General features: G+C 63.3%; 1 protein-coding gene across 1 annotated transcript; it reads right to left on the bottom strand.

The window, feature by feature from the left end:
• Positions 1-5119: 5119 nt before the first annotated feature.
• DUSP8 (dual specificity phosphatase 8) lies at positions 5120-20933 on the bottom strand. Its single transcript, XM_059710597.1, has 8 exons — positions 20278-20933; positions 15220-15557; positions 13478-13616; positions 9754-9920; positions 9116-9275; positions 8819-8942; positions 6152-8588; positions 5120-5926 (listed from the first exon to the last, which is right to left on the bottom strand). The coding sequence occupies exons 2-7, from the start codon at positions 15448-15450 to the stop codon at positions 7544-7546; spliced, it is 1866 nt and encodes a 621-aa protein (XP_059566580.1). The 5' UTR covers positions 15451-15557; positions 20278-20933; the 3' UTR covers positions 5120-5926; positions 6152-7543.
• Between the last annotated feature and the right edge of the window lie 287 nt (positions 20934-21220).

Here is a 21220-nt window from a genome sequence, read left to right as displayed (position 1 = left end):
GAAATGGGGAGCAGAGAGGGGCGGCGCCTGGGGGCGGGGGGCGGGGGGATCTCCGAGAGGGTGAGGGGTGGGACCCAGGGCTGAAGTCACTGGGGAGGGAAGGGACTCAGGAAGGAGGCCCTGGGTTCTCTCCCTGACCTGCGTGTGGGCAGCTGTGGGCATCCCTGCCCCGTTGTGGGTTCAGGCCTGCAGTTGTCCAGTCTTGGCCTGGGGCCCAGACCCCCCAGGTCAGTGGGCAGGAGGAGAAAAAGGAGCTGAGCAGAAAGACCACCGGCGCCAGCAGCCAGGCTCCCGTCCCCAGAGCCTCCCCCTCAGCGCAGCGTGCGTCCTTGGACAGGTCGGCCGCGCCTCTGAGCCTCCTCCCAGTCGGGGAGGTTCCTACAGGATGGTGCAGGTCAAGGTGTAGAGGAGTCTCCTTCCTCCAGGCCGGGGCAGGCAGTGCCCAGTGATCCCCGTCCCCGTGGGTCTCCAGCACCAGGGGCTTGACCGGGTCTCGCGAGGAAGGGGCAGCCGGAATCTCCATCGGGCTCCTCCTGGAGGCAGAGGAGCAGGGGCCACCTGGGACGGGAGGGGGAGCTGTGTGGGCACAGGTAACCCTGCCCCTCACACCCCTCCACTCCACTGGGCTGGCAGAGTCTTGGCTTCATCCCGCTTCCCCGAATGTTCTGCGGACACTTCACGGGCCAGGGGCGGGGTGATCAGCAGGGCTTTGTCTCCTCCTAGGTGACAGGCGCTCCTCCGCACTGAGGTCCAGGCGAGCCCCCCTCCCTTCCCCCACTTCTATTTCAAGTTCTTGGCTATTTATAGCTACATCGGCCAATGGCATCAGGCCCAGTCTGGCTTCTGCTGGCCCCCACACCAATGGTGCCACCTCCCCTTGGTCCCTGCATCACCTGCCCTGTCGAGTCCTTGGCACCGTGTGCGTGTGTGTGTGTGTGTGTGTGTGTGTGTGTGTGCAGCCCCGAAGCCCCAAAGCTGGGGCTGGGGTATCAGGGAGGAGCCAAGGAACACAGGTGCTGGGGTGGCATGGGAGACCCAGCAGCCTGCCTAATTCATGGCCAGGAAGAGTAATGGCAACTTTTTCTTCTGTTCCCTGAAACCCCTGCTGGGCCACCCTGAGGAAAGACCTCCCTGCTTTAGTCTCCAGTTTGGATCTGAGTTCCCCAGGAGAAGACCTTTGAAGCCAGCTCACCAGGCACCTGCCTGGTGTTGGCCAGGCCTGCGGGGTAGCTGCCGGGAGCACCCTGTTCTTCCCCCAGCCCCACCAGGACTCACTCAGGGCTCTGGGAACTGGCCCCATCTCTCAGCCTCATTTTCTCCTGCCTGCCCAGCCTAGCAATGGCCCCATTCTCCCCGACCCGTTCTCCCTGCATAAAGCCACCACCATGTCCTCATGGCCATGCCTTCCTAAAGGACCCTTTGTCTGGGAGCAGGCCCAGGGACTGCCTACCAATCTAGACCTCCACCCCACCCCCTGCCAAAATGGGTGAGATTCTTCTGGGGGTGGACACCGGAGCCTGGTCAGCTGGGAGGGAGACCTGCACTTCCCAGGTGCTCTGCCAGCTTCAGGAGGCCCCTGGAGTAGCCCTGCCAAGAATCGGCCACTCATACGCCTGTCTGTCCAGCACCTGGCCCTCTGCGCCCCTTTTTGGGAGAAGGGGACACCAGCTGCCAGGTTCCGGCTCTGTTCTCCAACTCCTCAGAGGCTCCTGGCTCCTCCTGGATGGAGAGGCCTTGCCCTACTCAGGACAGACCACGTTTCTGCAGAACACACGCAACTCCCTAGCCCCCTGCTGCTGAGAACCATGCAGAGCTGCCCCCATTTCCCATCTAACCTCACCTTGGGCAGGGGCGGTCCGCATGGCCCCAGTGTTGTGCAACCCCACCTCTGCCCTTTGCCCTCAAGGGCCCTGGTGGCAATGCCCCAGCCTCTCCAAATACAACCTGGCCTTCCAGGCCTGGCCCCGCCTTCCTGCAGCCTGGCCCTCTTCTCTCTCCCCCACAGAGTCCCTCAGGCCAGAGCCTCAGAAGACCTTGACAAATCCATCCACAGGAGCACAGTCTGAGTTGGGAGGAGGCTGAGTGGCCACTGAGGCTGGCGCCTTCCAGGGACTGTGCAGCTAGGCAGAGCAGAGCCTAAGGATCAGGGAATGGAGCGCCCCCGCCCCCCCAGCCCAACTCTGAGAGATGTTGAAGTCAGGTCCCCTCCTTGGGCCTCAGAAAGGGTTAACCTGGGTTTCTGGGGTGGTGTCCAACTCTGAAACCCATGGTTTTCAGGTTATTCATTAAGTATTCACTGGGCACCTCCTATCGGCAAGGACCAGTAGCTTTCTCTGGTCCATTGGGAGCATGCAGGTAAGCACACAGCTTTGATATAAGGGGACTAGCAGAGTAATAAATGTTACTACTCACCCACCTTCTCTCCCTCCCTTCCTTCCTCCCATTCACCCCCCATCATTTCCTACCCACCTTGCTCCCCACCCATCCACCCAGCAACCTACCTACCCTGCCACCTACCCACCCACCTACCCACCCAACTACCCACCCACCCTACTAATCCACCCTACCACTCATCCATCCACCTACTCACCTTACCTCTTACCCATCAATCCACCTCCTATCCATGAACTCACCCATTTCCTATCTGCCCATCCACCTACTCACCCATCATCATCCATCCATCCATCCATCCATCCATCCATCATCTATCCACCTAACCACCCATCTATACATTCAACTACCTACCCACCCCATCCATTCATCTGCTCCCCCACTCATTTATATGCCCCCATTCACCCATCCACTCCTTAATCAGCCATCTACCCAACCACTTACCCACCCGCCCACCCATCCACCCACTCTCCTTCACATCCACTCACCCACCCACCTACCCTTACACCCACCCATTTACCCATCCGTTAGTTGTAAGTGTCTGACACTGGCTTTGTTGATTGTAAGGTAAACACCTGAGCTGCAGCTTTTGGTGGCTGAGGCATCTGTCTCAAAGGCATGGATCACCCATAAACACATTGTCCGCTACATCAGCCACCCCATCCCTGAACGTCCACAAAACCCTAGGCCAGTGATGGCGAACCTTTGGAGCTCGGCGTGTCAGCATTTGAAAAACCTTAACTTAACTCTGGTGCCGTGTCACATATAGAAATTTTTTGATATTTGCAACCATAGTAAAACAAAGATTTATATTTTTGATATTTATTTTATATATTTAAATGCCATTTAACAAAGAAAAATCAACCAAAAAAATGAGTTTGCGTGTCACCTCTGACACGCGTGTCATAGGTTCGCCATCACTGCCCTAGGCACCCACTCTGGCCCCAACAAAGGCAGAGCCCCATCCATACTGCCCCCTACACCTCGCCGTGTGGCCTTGGGCAGGAGGCGGACCCTCTGGGACCTGACTAACATACCCTGTGTTTTCAAACCTCCCTGATGGTTGGTGCTAAGATGCGTCTTGCGATCAAAGTAAGAACCACAGGGCTGGGCCAAACACAGCCCTAGCTCTGGTCTGGGAAACGTCTATGAGGGGAGCTCAAGAGAGTGACCCAGGCATCCTAACCAATAGAATAGCATCACCATGGACAGGTCAAGACCCACACAACACCACCCCATACCCACCCTCTACCCGCCACCCAGAACCCTCCAGTGCCTACAGTTCTTAGCCCAGAGCTGGGTAGACACAGAGACAGATACAGGGGTGCCCAGCATTTAGGACAGTGTGCGGGCTGGAGCGGGTGCAGGCCAGACCACAGGGTTCAAGTCTGGCCTCACTACCTCTTGGTTCAGGCCTGGTCCACTTGCTCAGTGATTCCCATCCCCATTCAGTCTTTCACTACCTCAGGATTCCAGGCTGTCTGCACCCCAGGGGTCAACCCCCTCCCCCCGCCCGCCCCCTCGCCCCCCGCAGCTGCAGGGGCTCAGGAGCATGAGAGGTGGGGGAGCACCTCCACGCTGCTTGAAGCAACACCCGCTTTTTCCAGTCCTCCTTTTATTGACTCCAAGGGGCTGCCAGAGTTATAAATAGATGTTCTTTAGCTAAAAATAGCCTTGCTGGAGCGCCAGCGGTGATTCTAGCTTTCGGCCTCTTTCAGAACTCTCAAGGGTGCAGGATTCAAGGACCCCAGCTCCTCCCACAGCCCCCACCCATGTATGCGGACACGCCCACCTGTGCGCCCGCATGCGCACACTGCGCACCCCTCCTGCCACCCAGGTCTGGCCGGGGTCACTGGTGTGGCTACCTCCCGGCTTGCCCAGCAGGAAGGGCATAGCAGAAGAGAAGCAGGCCGAACCTCCAAGGTCAGGCCCCTGTGGGTCTCAGACGGTATTTGCACAGGACTGAGGGGTCGAGGGCGCAGGCCTGTTTGGAGCTGCCTAGGACATACCCAGTGAGGTGCCTGGCACACAGTGGGTGTCCAGCAGCAGGGCCGAGCTATACAACCGCCAAGCAAACTTGGGAGGGACCCAGGGCAGCCTGTCTACAGCCTACTCTGTGAGTCCCATAGGATCGCACACACCATGCAGCCTGCGCTTCCTGGCGACTGCGACAGGGGAGGGAGGTCCGAGGGCGGGCAGGGTGGCCTCCACGGAATGGAATCTAGGGGGGCCCCAAGGGTGGGAGTGACACCAGAGGCCCTTGCACCACGTGAACCTATGACTTCAACAAATCATTTACATGATATTTAAAAAGCAAAGATGGCTGCAGACACTCTACATAGCTGGACCCCATTTCTGATGAACAGGAAGAGCCATCGTAAGTATGTGCACACCTGGACCCACACGGGACCCACGGAGGCCTGCAGCCAATCATTTCCAGGGTTACTCCTGGGGAGAGGGAGAGGGGCAGTCGAAGGGCAGAGCTGAGTTTTTATTTCACTTGGTTCTAAGTCCCCAAGTCCTCACTAGCTCGTAACAAGAAGGGTTCCACACCGGGCCTCCTATAGTGATGCCCTCCCCCCAACCCCCACCTGCCCTGCCCTCTGCCCTCTGGGTTTGGGGCAGTCCAGCTTTCCAGGCCCAACACCCTGACCTCCTGGCCTCAGAGGGGCCTCCAGGACCCCTCCCCACCCTCCCACCCTGAAGAAAGAGGCACCAGACGCGTGGAGAAAACATCCATCTCAGGATTTATTACAACACAATTTTCCCAAATACAAAAGAAAGGGACAGGATGGGAGCAGAAAGTGTGACCGCGCTGGGGGAGGGTTCCGGGCAGCCAGTCCAGAGAGACTGGAGCCGTGTAGTGGGGGAGCCTGCCTCCTCTCCTCAGCTGGACTTTCCAGCAAATAACAGGTGGGGGCCGATCCATTCTGGGGCCACCCCAAGGCCAGGGCACAGGGGTGGGGGGCAGGCAGGGGGATAGAGAGCTGAAGGGGACTTGGAGAGGACTGAGGCCCAGCCCTCCCTGCCTGGGACAGGGGGTGGAAATGACCAGGGAGGGGCCCCCAGCACACAAAGGGAACCTTCTCGTTGCAGCTGCTCCTTTTGGGGTGACCAGTGCCTCAAGAGCAAGAGCACCTCTGCCCACCCCCCGTGGGACCTGCATCCAGAGTGCTGGGCCACTAGTGGTCCGGACCACTGTCTCCGGGACAGCACTCCACCTCGTGTCACCTCAGAAACCCAACACAACAGACAAACAGGAGGCAATTTACATAATCAGTAATAATAATAATTAACCAATATTAATAAATACTTAAACCTCTAATCCATAGATTGCAAATACAACAATGATAGCTTATTTCTTGGGGAACGGGGTGGGGACAGAGATCAGGAACAGGACTTCCGCTTAAAGGAGGCATGACAGGGACATGGGGCTGTGGATCCAAAGAACAAATAGAAACAGCCAGAGGGGCAGCTGGGGGTGGGACTCAGTCCTGCCGGGGCCACCCCTCCTGCCAGCTTCCCTAGGGGCCAGCTCCACATCCTAGACCAGCCGTGGGCAAACTACGGCCCGCGGGCCGGATCCGGCCTGTTTGAAATGAATAAAACTAAAAAAAAAAAAAGACCGTACCCTTTTATGTCATGATGTTTACTTTGAATTTATATTAGTTCACACAAACACTCCATCCATGCTTTTGTTCCGGCCCTCCGGTCCAGTTTAAGAACCCACTGTGGCCCTCGAGTCAAAAAGTTTGCCCACCCCTGTCCTAGACCCTAGGACTTCTGAGGTCAGGGACATCTATTCCAAAAACCTTGGGTCCCAAGAACCCCAGTGGGTGTGGGCCAGGGTGGCTGGGCCTTTTCTCCTGCCCTCACTCCCAGGCCGGCCCACCTAGGCCCAAAGCCACCTGGGGTGGGGACTGGCATACCACTTGAAGATCCTGGGAGACTTCAGAGGGGAGAGCTCTCCGGGAAAGGGGTGTGCAGGGGGTTTCTCTCCTCTGAGGCCCCAGTGAGGGCAGGGTAGACTTGGGGGACACGTCCTGCATCACCTAAGGCCCCCCCACCTGTCCAAGCATGGGGTTGGACAGGTGCTCACGGCCACTCCTCGCAGCCCCTCACCTGCAGTGCACCTGACTTCCAAGTCTGGCCTGGGGAGGGCTGGTAGAGGGAGAGCTCAGAATAAGACCCTAAACTCATCTGCCCTCTGACCAGTGCAGCCAGCATGGCAGGCAGGTGAGCTCAGCTCTTCCTGCCAGACACCCCAGAGGGCGTTCGGGGACACTCTCAGAGCAGAGAGGAGGGAGGCAGCCTCTGAATAGCCTTGCTGAGCCCCTGAAAGTGGGCCTGGCTCAGGCGGGAGTGGGGGGCACTCCACCTCTATTCCTGCTCCGGGACCCCCTGCCTCTGACACTCAAGAGCCCCCTTCACCAATCCTCCCTGTTCTATACCCCAGCCCCTGGCACACCTGGCCTTGGCAGGCCCAGTGCTGGTCAGCACCTGCCAGGCACAGGCTGGGGAAACAGGTGGTGGAGGTGCCCTCCTTGGCACCAACACGCGGTGCGTGGAGCTGGCAGGGGTGGCAGGGACTCCTGGACCACAGCTCCTATGGCTTTGGTGCACAGCCCGAGAAAGGGGGGGAGGGGGCAGGCGCGGAGAAGGGTGGGCGGGAGGGCAGGCGGGAGTTTCTGCGGCTCAGTTTGTGGCAAGGTTTTTTTTTTTTTTTCCTTTTTTCCCCCTTTTTTCTTAAGTAAAAAGTGCACGAAAGCTCGGAAGCCTCTTTGCAATAATCAGCAGTGTTTCCTTAGAGTGGGGCTGGCGGGGAGGGGGCCCCGGGCCTGGCAACCCAGCTTGAGACTGAAGGGTGGCCTCATATTGCTTAGAAACGTGTCTCAGTTTAAATACCAGACTAAAAATAGAGCTTGGAGGACCACCCTCACTGTTGCCAAGTCATTGCCAGAACGAACAGCTTCAATAAATAAAAAAATCGAAATATTTACTTCTCGATAAAAATCGCAGTAAAACCATTTACCTTTCTTTGAATTATATATAATATATATTTATAGTGGGCCCGGCTGCTGGCGGCCCAGCCGAGGGCAGCGCAGGGCTCAGGGGCACCGGGTCCCCACGCAGGGGCCGACGCTGGCCACCGTCAGGACACCTCGATGACCTCCACGCTGCCCGAGAAGCTGGCCTGCTTGCCCAGGGCGGCCAGCTCCTCGCTGCGGGCGCGCCCCTCCACCATGCCCTCCTCGAACTCCATCTGGCAGCTTCGACGCTTAAATTGCATCTCTGGGGCTGGCTCCTCCGGCCAGCTGGTCCGCGCGTCCTGGGACTGGGCCCTCGCCACCTCCCGCCGGCGCAAATCACCACCGCCTGTGCCCTGGGGGCCAGCCAGGCCGAGGGGCGAAAGCTGCACCCCCTGTGCACCCTCGGGGCTGAAGCACCAGAGCCCATCTGGCGACGGTGTGCCTGGCGAGTCCAGGGGCGGTGCCCAGCCCCCAGGGCTGGCTGGCTGGCCTGGGCCAGGCAGCCCGGGCACCGACAGAGCTGAGAGGCCATGCCGTGGAGTCTGCCGGGCAGTGTCCCCAAAATTCAGGCCGAGGCCATGTGCGGGGGAGCGTGCTGGGGAGCCCGCTGGAGGTCGGAGCCGCCGGCGGGGTCGTGGGCGCAACTCGGCTGCTGCATCTGGGCTGTCGGGGCTGGGCGAGGGCAAGCCTAGCACCCCGGATGGGCTGTCCAGCTTGCAGAGCTTGGAGGCCTCGCCAGGGTCAGGGGCCCCGGGGCCATCCGGTCGCTGGCTGGGGATGTAGGCCGACTTGATGTCTAGCGAGAAGGAGCGCTTGAGGCGGTTGGTGTCCTGGAGGCGGTCGGAGGAGAGGTGCAGGCCGTGCAGGCCCTGTTGCAGCACGCTGGTAGCAGGGGCCGCAGCAGGCGAGGGGGGCTCCCTGCCTGTGCCCCGCTTGCCCTCCCTGGCTGAGCTGGCTGCTGCACTCCCCGTGGCAGCACTCTCTGAGGTAGGTGGTGGCAGTGGCGGCAGGGGGGCTGCAGGGCCCGGGAGGTGCTCGGGCATCGCTGGGAGGGGTGCCCCGTCGCCCTGCAGGGCGGCCAGCAGCTTCAGGCTCCGCTCGTACTCCAGCAGCTGGCCCAGGAAGTTGAAGTTGGGCGAAATGGACGGGCGCCGGTCCTTCACGAACCTGGGCAAGAGGCAGCCGGATGGATGGCTACGGGCGGGCTGGGCATCCACCTCTCCCGGCCCCAGCTCCCCGTGGCTGGGCACAGGGCCCCTGGGCTGATTCAGGCCTCCCTCCCCCGCTCCCTCCCCAGCCAGCGGCCCTGGGCCCTGGGCCCGCCCCTCTGATGCTAGTGGGTGGAGGGAGGAGAGGAGGGCAGGCAGTTCCCAGCCACAGAAGGGAAGCCTGGCTACCTGTAGGCGTCGTCTGAAGACATGCCCATGGTCTTCATGATGTAAGCGATGGCGATGGTGGCAGAGCGGGAGATGCCAGCGAGACAGTGGACGATGACTTGGCAGCTGGACAGCTTGGCTTTATCTGGGGGGCGGGGGGGAGACCAGATGAGTGCAGGAGTGGCCAGTCCTTCCCTCCCCCAGGTAAGGAAACTCACCCTCCCTGCCACTAATAACAGCAGCTACCTCTCAGGGAGCGGCACCTCCCCCCCCCCCCTGCCCACCAGCCCCAGGAGTGGGCGCAGGTGCCTCCCTGACCGATGAACTCGATGGACTTGTCCAGCCAGGGCAGCAGCTTCTCACAGTAGTTGTCGTTGATGGGGATGCGCAGGAAGCGGCTCTCGCAGATGAAGTCGGGCTTGGGGCAGGAGTTGCTGGCGTTGAGGACGTAGCTTATTCCGTTCTGGGTCATTAGATCCTGGAGGGACGGGGGGGGGGGGGGGGCAGGTTGGAAGGGGGCACAGCCGGCAGGACCCTGGACGCCCAGATCCCAGAGCCTCAGAAGTCCCCGTGGGGCTGGGCCCCGCCGCCCCGCCCACTTCCACCCGGAGCCCGCAGGCTCTGCCAGCCCCGCCCACAGCCTGCCTGGCTCCCAGGAACTTTAGGGCAGCCTGGGCGGTGGCTTACCCTCTTCCCTCGTCACCATTTTAAAAACACGGGATTCTTTCAGCGCTGGCCAGGGGCCCAGTGACATCAGCGGTTCGGCATGTGGGCTCTGCCGCTGAGGGGGCAGGGCACTACTTCCTGGCCCGGCCCTGCAGGGCCCTTCCCCCAGCCCGGCTCTAGTCTTGCGGCTACCCCTTGGGTCCTCCAGTAACCCCGTGCTCATCCATCCTCCCATCGGCCTTCAGCTCCCTCCTCCCCCTGCCGCCTTCCCCCTTGGCCCGTGCACACACCTTGTTCAGGACGTCCTTCTGAGAGCCCAGGTAGAGGTGAGGCAGGATGCGGGTCAGGCCCACACTGGGCACGGGCAGGCAGGGCTGGGAGAGGCTCACAGGCAGCAGGGCAGCAGGCTTGCCCTCACAGAGGCCGGGGAAGCAGGAGGAGAAGGTGGCAAAGCCCCCTGCAGCAGTAGGAGGAGGAGGAGACGGTCAGGCAGGCTGCTGGCTGGGGCAGGAGAGAGCCCAGGGCACTGATGCCACAGTGTCCCGGCCACACCCAACCTGGCCCCACGGCCGACCCTCTGGCTTGAGCCCTGGTCTCAGCGCTGGGTGCTGGAGGCCATCTCCCCCCACGCTGCAGCTCGAGCTGGTGCCGTGCACCTACAGCCCCTGACTAGCAAGTCCACATTCCTCCAAGCGCTAGTCAGGGGCTGGCCCCCCTGGAGACGCCACTGTGATGCTCGTAAAAGTGGGGTCGAGGTGGCGGTCAGCACAGCATGCGAGGGCCCAGGCAGGAGCAGGCTCCCAGGCCGTGGGTGTGGACCACACAGCTCCTCCATACCTGTGGCTGGGCCAGGCTGGGCCTCCACCTCTCCCCCTGGGCTGATGCAATACCTCCCTGCCTCCATCTGGCTGGGAGCCCCAGGCCAGGCTTGGGTGCCAGGACCAGGAGGCAAGAGCTTCTGAGGGGCCTCCCCTCCTCCTGGGCATGACATCACCCACTGGAATGGGCACAGCCCGCAGGGGCATCTGCGCTCCAGTGGTGGCTTCGTTCCACCGGCAAAGACCAAGGAGCTGGGCACCCTGGGGACTGGGAGCACGCGGGGTAGGCAGCAGGCACACAGACTACATGTGGCTGGCACGTGCACTGCCACCGTCCTGCACAGCACATCTGAGCCCGGGGCCAAGGGTCAGAGGAGGGAACCCCTCACTGGCTGGAATGACCTGGTGGGGTTCTTCCCTGGGGTACCCCTGACCCACTGCGTGATCTCGGCAGAGCTGTTCCTCATCCTACGCGCCACACAGCCAGGCAGGGAGGCTCACAGAGAATGACGGTGATGACACACTGAGAGTGGACGCGCTTGCACCAGCCTGGCTGGGTGCCCAGTGGCCACCAGCTCTTGGTAGAATGAGGAAGGCCTGCAGGTGGCACCCTGGGGCAGACTGCGCTTCTGGGGACACAAGCCCCAGGGCACCTTCCCTGCTCCCCGCCCAGCAGGCTATTTCTGGTCTCAGTGGACCAGTCCATCCAATGAGACAATGGGGCTGAGGCCTACCCTCTCCAGCTGGAGGAGGCAGCAGAGTGAGGTGTGGTCTCCTGCCCTGGTCTGCAGAAGATCTGGCTGATTCCCAAGGACAGACACCTGGGGGCCTCAGCCTTCACCCCGGCCCAGCTGCGCAGAGTCCAGTCTGTGCAATCCCCAACCAGAGTGCCCCCGTGCCCCCCATGAGGGGGCATGACTTTGGGGGGCATGGGGATGGGGGCCTCCAGGCTAGGAAGTGGGAAGTGCTAGCCTTGGAGGTCCCTCCAGGAGAGGAGGCCAAGCTGGATCCTGGGGGTTGGCTCCTGCTCACCACCCAGAGTCAGGGACCCCTGGTCCAAGCGGGGGGCACCAGGAGCGTCCTCCCCCAAGGAAAGTCTGCACGGCTCACAGCCTGCCAGTCTTTGCTACAATTCCTCAGGTAAGGCACCCACGACCCACCTGGCTAGAGCCAACTGGCTTGGGGAGTCCCCTCTGAACCCCCTAGATGCCAGGTCAGAGCCGCCCAGGCTCTGGGGAGGGAAGCAGTGGCAGCTGACTCAGATCTTCCGCAGGTCCCCGCACTCCCAAACCTGGGCAGGCGCCCTTACCTACCCCCTGGGCATCCCGAAGGGGCCTGAGGGGCTGCAGCCGGTCTGCCCTCACAATGCAATCCTGGACTCGCACAAACGCGCGCCTAGACGCTGCTCCGCCCGCCGCCTCTGCCGCGTGTGCGCACGCTCCAGCCCCAGGCCGCCCCCCCACTGCCCTCCGGAGGGCCCACCCACCCTTTGCACCCGGGCTGCTCCGCCTGGGTCTCCAGCCAGGGTCCGAGGGTGCCACGTGTGCGGCAGGGCGCGGGGGCGCACCCCTCAGGTGGTGGCATCCCCAGCTGGTGCTGGGCCAGGGCCGCTGCCGCTTAAAGGGCCAGGCTCCCCCCTCCCTCCACCTCCCCGCTTACCGCACAGCCCAGCGGGGTGGGGGACGGGGAACTGGGGTCCCAGCAGCCAATTCTCGCACCCTAGTGCACCTCACCCCATGACCCTCTCCGCTATCTACAACCTCCCTATGGCGGTGGAGGTGGGGGCGGGGGGCAGGGGAGGAATGGGGGACCACTCCCTCCAGCAGTGCTGTCCTCCTGTCCCAGCGCTCCTCAGCGCCCTTCATCCTTGGCCCGGGGGTCAGTCTGCCAGTTCCAGCCTCTGCCAACCTACCCTGTGCTGGGTTCCCCTCTTCCCCCCTCAGCCTGTCCTTCCTATTCTCACTGCTCAAGGGACGGCTCGCTTCTGGGTGGGAGCTGTGGGCAAGGCGAGGAGGCTGTCCCCACGTCTGGGTCCTGATTTGGGGTCCCGATGAGCCTTCCTTCTACCACGGGGGTCATGATTTCTTGACCCTCAGAGAAATCATGGCTTGGCTCTCAGAGAAATGGGGCAAATACTCTAACCTTGCAGGGTGGGGCAGCGAGAGCGGGAAGAGAGGGCCAGGGGGCACAGCCAGGTCCAGTGAGCCCTCCTGGTGCATTCTTGCTCAGGCCTGCCCTGCCAAGTGCGGGGTGAGGGGCCCGGCCCCCTGGTGGAAGACAAACCACTAGAGCCCTGGCCACCTCCCCACGTCCCCAAAGCTGCTCTGGGACCCTCTTCCCACTCATGCTAGGGCGCGTGTGCACACACTGCCAGCTCCTGGCTGGGCCCTGGGAGAATTCCTGGCTGCCCAGGACACCTAAGCCCAGACATCTGACCTCTCCACACCTCCCATCCCACCTGCCTGCCAGAGCCCCTGGCACACACAGGGCAGGGGCAGGAGCACCCACAAAGCCTGGTCCTGGGCAGGGAAGGTGCACCTTCCTGGGACAGGCCAGCCCCACCCATCCAGGGTCCTGGGAGTGGATTCTACAGAGGTGCCTCCGGAGGAAGGAGCCAGCGGAACCCCTGTGGTGTGTGTGTGTGTGTGTGTGTGTGTGTGTGTGTGTGTGTAGGGGCTGCCCAGCCTCCGGACTGGCCTGGCTACTTTGGGAAACAGGAAACCATGGGGACCTCTGAGGACCCCCGGGCAGAGGCCATGCTCCAGGGGCTGTTGCCAGGTCCTCTCGATGGGGGACCAGTTCTGCTCAGACGCGTTTCTAGAGGCTGAAGCCTGTGACCCCTCCTTGGGACAGTTGCTGGGGAGCTGCCAGCCGAGCCACCCACATCTTTGCCTAGATCTCTCCCCACTCCCACCACAAAAGGTATTTGCAGGTTTCCTTCTGTTCACCTCTTCACCTGCTCGTGGAGGGGGCCCCAAAGTGTGGGGGCCCAGGCGCGGGGACGGTGGGGCCCCAGGAACTACAGAACCACTGCCCCAGCTGACGCTGATCTCTGGGCTTAGAGAGAAGAATAGGGGTGGACCCATCTGGAACCCTGACTCCTGGATGCCCCTGCCCCCCTCCCACCCCTCAGCCAAGCGGACAAGGGAGAGGCCGAGGGAGGGTGCCCTGCATCCCACCAGCCCTGGGCGCTCACCTGTGAGGATGGCCACGCTGTCGAAGCAGCCGTCCAGCTTGCTGAGCAGGATGGAGAGGAAGCTGTCTGCAGCCAGCACGCTGGCATCCAGGGTGCTCTGGTCATAGACAACCACGTCCTGCGGCTCCTCAGCCTCTGCCTGGGGCCATGAGCAGAGGGCAGAGGTCAAGGCACCAACAGGAAGGGGCTCAGGTGATAGGAGGGAGGGTCTGCTGCCTGAGGGGAGGGCAGGCACCCAACCACCCACCTTCTACCTGAACAGGTGTAAACACCCGTGGCTACACAGGTAGGCCCCCAGAGCAGGCAGAGAGGGACACCGATCCCCAGGCCACCACGTCCGAGAGGGAAGGGAACAAACACTATGGGTGTCCGCTGTGGGCCAGACCACGTGGAAGAGACAACGGGTGGCTGTGACAGGTCCCCAGCAGGCACACACATGCAGGGCTCACAGTTGCAAGATGGCACAGCCAGGGCCTGGGCTGGCTCTCGCATTGGCCAACATGAGGGAAACCATCCTCAGAGTCCCCGGGAGGCACCTTTTGGGGATCTGAAGGCAGGGCACCTTTGGGTCTGGCTCTCCTCTCCCTGCGCCCCCAGCCAGCTAAGGGGAGACAGGGCTGCAGCAAAAGCCCCCCAATTCCGGAGGCAGCAGCTGGAGGCTGGGCTCCACCTGCCCTCCTCCCCCTCCCAGTGCCCAGCCTGGGGGCCAGATGTTCAGCAGCTTTTGCTTAGAGAGAGGCTGATACCCCCACCACCCAGCGCTCAGCCCTTAAGCCAGCAGAGCTGCCAGCCCCAGCCCGATGATGTCACCGGCAGCCAACGGGATTGCACTCCGGCAGGGAGTCCTCGCTGGGGTGATTAATGGCCGGGTTCCCCTCACTGAGGCTGCAGGGAGCCTGTCTGGGTCAGCCTGTGGGGTGGGGGCTCTCACTTGGGTCCTCTCACAACAGGCTCTGCAAGGGGCAGGGCCTGTGACCGAGAGCTCCCCACAGCTTCCAAGACCGCTGGGCATGTCACCCCCACCCCCATGAGAAGTGCCACTGCTTTCCCAGGCCACTGGCCCAAGTTGTCTGTCCCTCCCCAGCTGGACTTGATGCTACTGGGAGCAGAGACAGGACTGTCCATTGCAGGTGACCCAACATTCTTGGGAGCCACAGAGAGAATTCTGGGTCACTCAGGACTCGAGAGGGGAAAGAACGGGGGTGGGGTTGGGGGTGCTGGAGACAAAGAATGCTCATTATAAGCCCCTGGGCCGTGCCCCATCCTCCTCTGAGTCCTTGAAGCCACCCGAGTATGGACCTGACCCAGCTGCCATCCTGGTCCACTGCCCCCTTCCGCCTGGGCCCCAGTGCACCCAGTGCCCGGTCACATCTCGCTCATCCCCTCAGCACCCCTCTCTGGGCCCATGCTGGGCCCCTGGGACATGGCCTTGTCTGGTGTGTGTGAAAAGCTCCATGTGAGGCTCAGTGAGGATCCAGACAGGGGCAGGGGCGATGGGGTCAGTGAGAGCCGCCCTGGGGACGGAAGCTGCAGGAGGAGGGGAGCTGTCCACAACAGCCCGGGAGAGGGCGGCTCTGAGCATTTTGACCTTGAGGAGTCCGGTTTGGGTTCAAGGGCAGGGTGGGAGCGGCTGCCCCAGACATGGCCCTGCACACCTGGCTGAGGAGCCCAGCCTTGCACCTGGGGGTGACGGGAGCCGGGGAGTGGGGGGAGGCAGGTAGCGGGACTGGACGCGCTGGTACCTGGCTGCGCACGGCCGGCTGGATGAGCTCCGCAATGGTCACCTTGCCCTGCTGCAGCCGCCGCTTCACCAGCTTGGAGCAGCAGATGTTGACGGAGCTGAGCACGTGCCAGCGGTTGTACTCCACGAAGGAGCGGCTGTCGATGACCAGCGGCCCTCCGGGCCCGCCCCTCAGCAGGCTGGCCAGCTTCCTAGCATCCATCACCTTCCTGGGGAGCCGGTCCCCGGCCATGGTGGGCAGTGGGCAGTGGGGAGGGGGTGCCCCCTGAAGTGAGCAGGGGCTGCTCTGATGGCCCAGGTGTGGCCTAGGGTTCGGGGTGGCCGGGCATGGTGCCAGACCTGCAGGGAGAGGTGGCCAGTCAGCAGCAGCCTCGGCAGGGCTAGTGTGCGACCCCAGCACCCAGGACGCCGGAGCCTGCCATGCACCCACAGCCTTCCTCTGGGGAGGGGGGAGGGGGTGGCATCCCTCTGCTAGCTCTGGCAGTGCGTTGGACCCTGCCACACGGCTGGCACACCTCTGGGGTTTCTGTTACCTCCCCTCCCCTCTCTGGTCCCCACATCTTCCCAATCCCCAGGGCCCCTCTCTGCCAGGCAGCACACCCTTCCTCTCTGATCTGAATGACCCAATCGCTCCATACGCTGATAATCTAGACAGGGGATGGGGATGGCGTCAGAGCTGCCTCTGCAGGCTGCTGGGCTCCTGGGGGCTCCTCTGCTGCCACAACCATCCCAGGTCTGCAGCCCAGGCCTAGAGCTCGCCACCCAGCGTCTGCAGCCAGTACCTTCTCCGCAGGGTGTGTCTCACACTCACAAAAAGGGGGTGGGGACAGCGGGTGCTCCAGCACAGTGGGGGCCTAGGGTCTGGGAGCACCTTCTAAGGGCTGGCAGATCCCAGGATGGGGTGGGGCGGGGGTAACCCAAGGATCAAGGTCAACATGGGTGATCCATATCTGGGACCCTCAGCGTGTCTCAGAGACCCTTGGGCTGAACAGAGGGAGGAGGAGGTTAAGGAGACGGCAGAACCCTGCGTGGAAGCCCCCTCCTGGGGACTCCGTGCCAAGCCTCTGCCACCCCACCCCACCTGCCAGGCCCTGCCTTTACTTTAAGATGGGAAACTGAGGCTCAGGAAAGGGGTGAGACCAGCCCACGGTCACACCAAGGAGACTGGACAGAACCCCAGGCCTTATTCCATCAGTTCTCCCCTCCACCACATCCCCGCCCAGCTTGTGTGTGTGTGTGTGTGTGTGTATGGGGCGGGGGAGGGGGAGGGGGGGTTGGCTATTTGATTCCTTCACGAGCAGTTTGGAAAGCTGCTGAGTTCTAATCTGCACCTCTTCACGGCTGCGATGGCCACAGCCACCAGGCCTCCCACAGCCGCTCCTGCAGGCCCAGCAGAGCCCCCTGCCCTGGGACGTGGAACCAAGAGCCCAGCCAGAGGCCCAGGACCCTGAGAGGGACACAGTTGGGGGGGGGGGCACTGTGGGCCAGGGGGTCCTGCACCTGGCACTTGCCTCGATGTCCTCATCAGGTGCATGGGGCAGTCACCTCCCACCGAAAACTACAAGAGCCAAATTGAACTCCAGCACAGGGAGGAGGGAGGGGCTGGGAGAGTGGACAGCACTATACTGCCCTCTGGTCTTTAACTGCCTCTCAAACCAGCAGGGTGTGAATCCAGGCTGGAGGAAGACAGGGAGGGGGTGAGGCAGAGACCAGAGAGGGGAGGGGTGATGCCAGCCGGGGCTGCAGGGGGGTGGGCAGCCCGGCCCCAGGCCCTACCTGGTCCCCTCCTGCCTCCCAAGGACCTGCCAGCGAGGCCCTATTAACCACTACAGTATTGTTATTTGCAGCCAAGAGGGACTCATTAGTCAGTTAGCACCTCCGTTGTCACCATGGCAACAGCAGAGGTGCCAGGCAACCGCTCCTCCTGCCTCAGCAGCCACTGAGCAGGCTGGCTCTGTAGAGCGGCAGGTCCCCCTCCTCACTTGCTCTCCCTCCCCAGCCTTGCAGGTGCCCAAGACCTGGGGCCCGGGACCACCACCAGCCAGGGCCCATGAGGCCCCACCCCTCTCCACCCTGCACAGGCTCCGAATGGCCAAGGTCTGGCCAGAGCCCCTCCTGCAGGAGACCCCTTGCCCGGGGCTGGCCTCCCGGGAGCGCATCCTCACCCACAGGCCTCCGTGGACCTACAGCTTCCCTCTCCCTCTTGGGATGTGTGGATGGGGCTGAGCACTGGGCACAGAGTGGGGGTCGGGTGGGCAGGCTCAGGACAGCCTTGAGCAGTCCCGTGGGGCTAGAGCAGGCCAGGTGGGCACAGAGGAAACAGCTATTGTAGGGTCTTGGACCTCCCTGCTTTCAAGGACCCACCCCAGCCTCAGCCCAGACTCCATTCCTGGGAACTGAAGGGAGAGCCGACCACCTCCTATTCGGAGCCTGGGTGTGGGAGGGAGAGGGGCACAGCCCACACCCCCACCAAAGGCTGCTCCCAGTCCAGAGGCAGGAGACCCTTCCCTGTCCTGGCTGGTGCAGCCTGGCTCCTGTGCCAAGTGCACACCGCTATGCCTGCTGGGACATGCCCTTTACACACTGACCACACACAGAGCCATGCTCACCCCTTTCTCACAATGCACCTCACCCCACCCTGCCATGTATAGTTACTCACACGCAAATGTGTGTGCACACACATGTGGTCACTGGACACAGGTGTCCTCACCCTCTGCATGTCACACCCAATCCCTCCAGGTCCCAGGACACCCAAACCCCAGTGCCAGCCTCACGACTTTACACCATTGCTCCCAGGGCCTCCGTGCAGCACACGCATGTCCCTGAGTGCATGCATGACCAGGAAACCCAGCTGACAGAACCCTCGCCACTGTGCCTTCTGCTCGGCATCTAGTGACAGGAGCTCACTACCTGCAAAGGTGGCTAGGCATCAAGACTGTGAGGGTGGGACTGTGGCTCTTTCTCAGAGGAGTGGTGCCTGGCACAAGTAGGCAGACGCTCAGGGAAGCCAGCGTGGAAGGACCTGAGATGTCCAGCTCGCTATGACCCAGGGGCGGAGAGGCCACACCGAGAGCCCCCCAGAGGCAGGACTCCCACGCTCCCAGCAGGTTAGCCCACATCACCCCACCGATGCTCACCAGGGACCCCAAATGCTCACACCCCTGCTCCCCCCTTGGCACCCAGGGATGGCTAGGACAGGACCCAAGCTGGCTTCAATGCCCTGCCCAGCCCAGGGAGGCTATGGACTCAGGAGATAGTGGAGTGGGGGCTCTGCCCCCTTGGTGCCCAGGGGTCTGGGGTGAGCCTGGGGTGGGAGGGCTTGGCATGTGGGGCCTCAGAAAGGCAGGTGGGGGACGACCCTGCAATATCTGGGCTTCCTCTGCTCCTGCCTGGCTTTTTCTAGCCTCGCTGATCTGCAGGGCTTGTCCCCAGGTTACACACCAGGCCTGCCCAGGCTGCTGCTGGTCACCACCCTCCAGGTTTCCCACCTGGACCAGCCCAGAGCATCTCCCCGTTCCTGCCCAGGCAGAGCTGTCCCAGAGAAGTGCCTCAGCTCCTGCACCCCCGGTCAGTCTGACCACGGCTCTTTGCTGTGGGTTCGGCCCCCTCCTCCCCTTTCCCTCTGAGCGTCACATCTTGGAAACATAACCAGGATTCCCTCTCTCCTCCCCTGGCCACAGCCATGGCCCTTGGAGCCCTCTGTCCAGGAGAAACTTCTGTACCCAAAGTCAGCCTCAGCCTGAGCGGAGACGTGGTGCTGGGAAGGGCCCTGGAGCACAGGACGGCTGGGAGCATCTTCCTGCATCTCCGTCCCCTCCGTGGGACTCACTGCTCCTGGAGGCAGCTGCTGGGGCCAGGAGCCTTTCCCCTGGCTGAGGGCAGCAGGGGTGAGAACCTGCCCAGCAAGTCTCCCAGCCCTGCTGATGGCCGGATCCAGGATACAGCCCATCCTTGGCCAGCACTCATTAGCCATCGGAGAGGGCAGGGGACATCTGTCCTCTGAGCAGGGAGGGGCGCTGATGCTGCTCACAGCCCAGGGCTGCCCTGGGGGCAAGGTCTGGGGCCCAGAGCAGAGAGAGCACTGCTCTCCTGGCCCGCAGCACACCCACGGCACCGCACGCTGCACAACAGGAGCACTGCAGATGCCACACCAGACCCTGCCACTGCTCCTCCAGCCCCCTTCCCACTCTCCCTCCACTGCTGCAGCCAGAGGCACATTCTCCCAGGACGTGATAACCTGCTATGGCTGGGCCCAGTGATGCCCCTTCCCCTCCAGGCCAGACTGCTGTGTACCACCCCAGGTGGGCAGACAGGCAGAGGGAGGCCGGCTACACTCAGCCTGGCAGTGCCAGCCCCTCCCCCAGCACCCGGGCTGCCTCCGCAGCAGCCTGGCGACTGTCTTTATTCCGCAGTGGCCAGCTGAGCACCCGGAGGTGGGGGTGCCAGCGGCGGCCTGGGTACACAGGAGAGGTGGATCTGCAGCCCCCCCATGAGTCCTTTCCTGAGCCTTCCACAGGCCAAAGGCCCTCAGCTCCCATAGTGACAGCCTCTGCACCCGCACAAGCCCGCATTAGGGACGACCTTCTCCAATTCTGCGCCCCAACGGGGGGGGCGGGGGCTGAGTGTGTGTGGGGGGGGGAGGGGGGCGGCGGCGGCGTCGCAGGCTAGCGCAGTGGCCCCGACAGATACCCTCTGGATCTCAAATGGTCCCTCTGGGTCCTTAATCCACACCCCTCCCCCCACCAAGATAAGCAGCAATCACAAGGAGAAAGGCGGGGAGGCGGTGGCAGGGCGTGGGCCAGGCCCCGGGCCGCTGGGCGCTGCAAGAGGCGGGGGAAGGGCTTCCCTGTCCGGTCGTGGCATCCCTTCGAGCTGGGTTTAGGGCCGGCAACCCGCGCGCCGGGGCCGCTCACCTTCGGGCCGCCTCCTCCTCCCGGGAGCCCTCCAGACGCAGCCCCCGAGCGCTCCCGAGGTGACGCACCCCCGGGCCGGACGCACGGGCTCCTCCGTGCGGTTACCCTCCTCCCCACTGGCGTCCCCCGCCCGGCGACCCGCTCACCTCGTTCACGCTCGCCTCCGGGGCGCACCGGGGACCCGCGTCGCGCTCAGCGCGCAGGGTCAGATGCACCGCCCATGGGCCCGGCTGGGGCGCACGCAGCCGGGGCAGGGGACCGGGGAGCGTGCGGGCCGCGTCGCCGTCGCCGCCGTCGCCGCCACGGCCGCCGCGGGGAGCGCTGGCTCGGGCCGGGACGCGCGCACTGCGGGCGGGCACGCGCACTCACGGCGCGCATCCCACCCGCGGCTCGGCGGGCGCGGCCGGTGCTGCTGAGGATCGGGCTCGGCTCGGGCTCGGGCTCGGGCGTCCGGATGGGGGGCGCGGAGCCGGCTCGGCCACGGCTCGCCCGCGAGTGACAGGCCCGGGGCGGAGGGCGGGGCCGCCGGCGGGGATGAGGTCATGCCGAGCGAAAAAAGCCCCTGACGTCACCTGCAGCCAATCAGCGTGCGGGGCTCGGGGGCAGGTGACGTCAGCCGGAGCCCAGCTTTGGGTGCAGATGAGAGGCGGAGGGCGGGGGGCCGGGCTCGCCGCTACTGCCCTCCGCCCTCTGCCCTCACCCCGCACCCGGGCACTGGCTCTTAAAGGGGCCGCGAGAGGTCCCTGTGCGCGCCTGGGACCCCATCTTTCCCAGCTCCATCTCTCTGCCTCTCGCGGGGACCCCCCGCCTCACCGCACACAGACCCGCGGCGGGTCCGGCTGACCCGGTTCCCCGCGAGTCTTCTCCCCGCCGGTCGCGCCGGCCCCCCGCCCCCCGCCCCCCGCAGCCTTTGTTCGCGCGGGGCCTGCCGCCGGGAGAGCCTTCGCCAGCGGGCCGGCCCGCGAGGACGCCCTGCGCGCGCTCTCCCTGCGGCATCTGCGCTCACCAGTCTCCGCGACTCCAGGAGGTGGGAGCGCGCGTCTCCACTTCGCTGGGGAGGAGCCTGGGAGCTCGGAGACGGGATGGGTC

Source organism: Myotis daubentonii, chromosome 9 (genome assembly GCF_963259705.1).
Source record: "Myotis daubentonii chromosome 9, mMyoDau2.1, whole genome shotgun sequence".
NCBI lineage: Eukaryota > Metazoa > Chordata > Mammalia > Chiroptera > Vespertilionidae > Myotis > Myotis daubentonii.
Note: the sequence above shows the minus strand (reverse complement) of the source record. Positions and strands in the feature narration are given on the sequence as shown.

Coding starts and splice junctions, on each gene's coding strand:
- DUSP8 (XM_059710597.1), bottom strand. CDS start 15,450: ATGGCCGGGGACCGGCTCCCCAGGAAGGTGATGGATGCTAGGAAGCTG. Junction 13,617..15,219: donor AGCCGGCCGTGCGCAGCCAG/GTACCAGCGCGT, acceptor TCATGGCCCCAG/GCAGAGGCTGAGGAGCCGCA. Junction 9,921..13,477: donor CAGCGTGGCCATCCTCACAG/GTGAGCGCCCAG, acceptor CTACTGCTGCAG/GGGGCTTTGCCACCTTCTCC.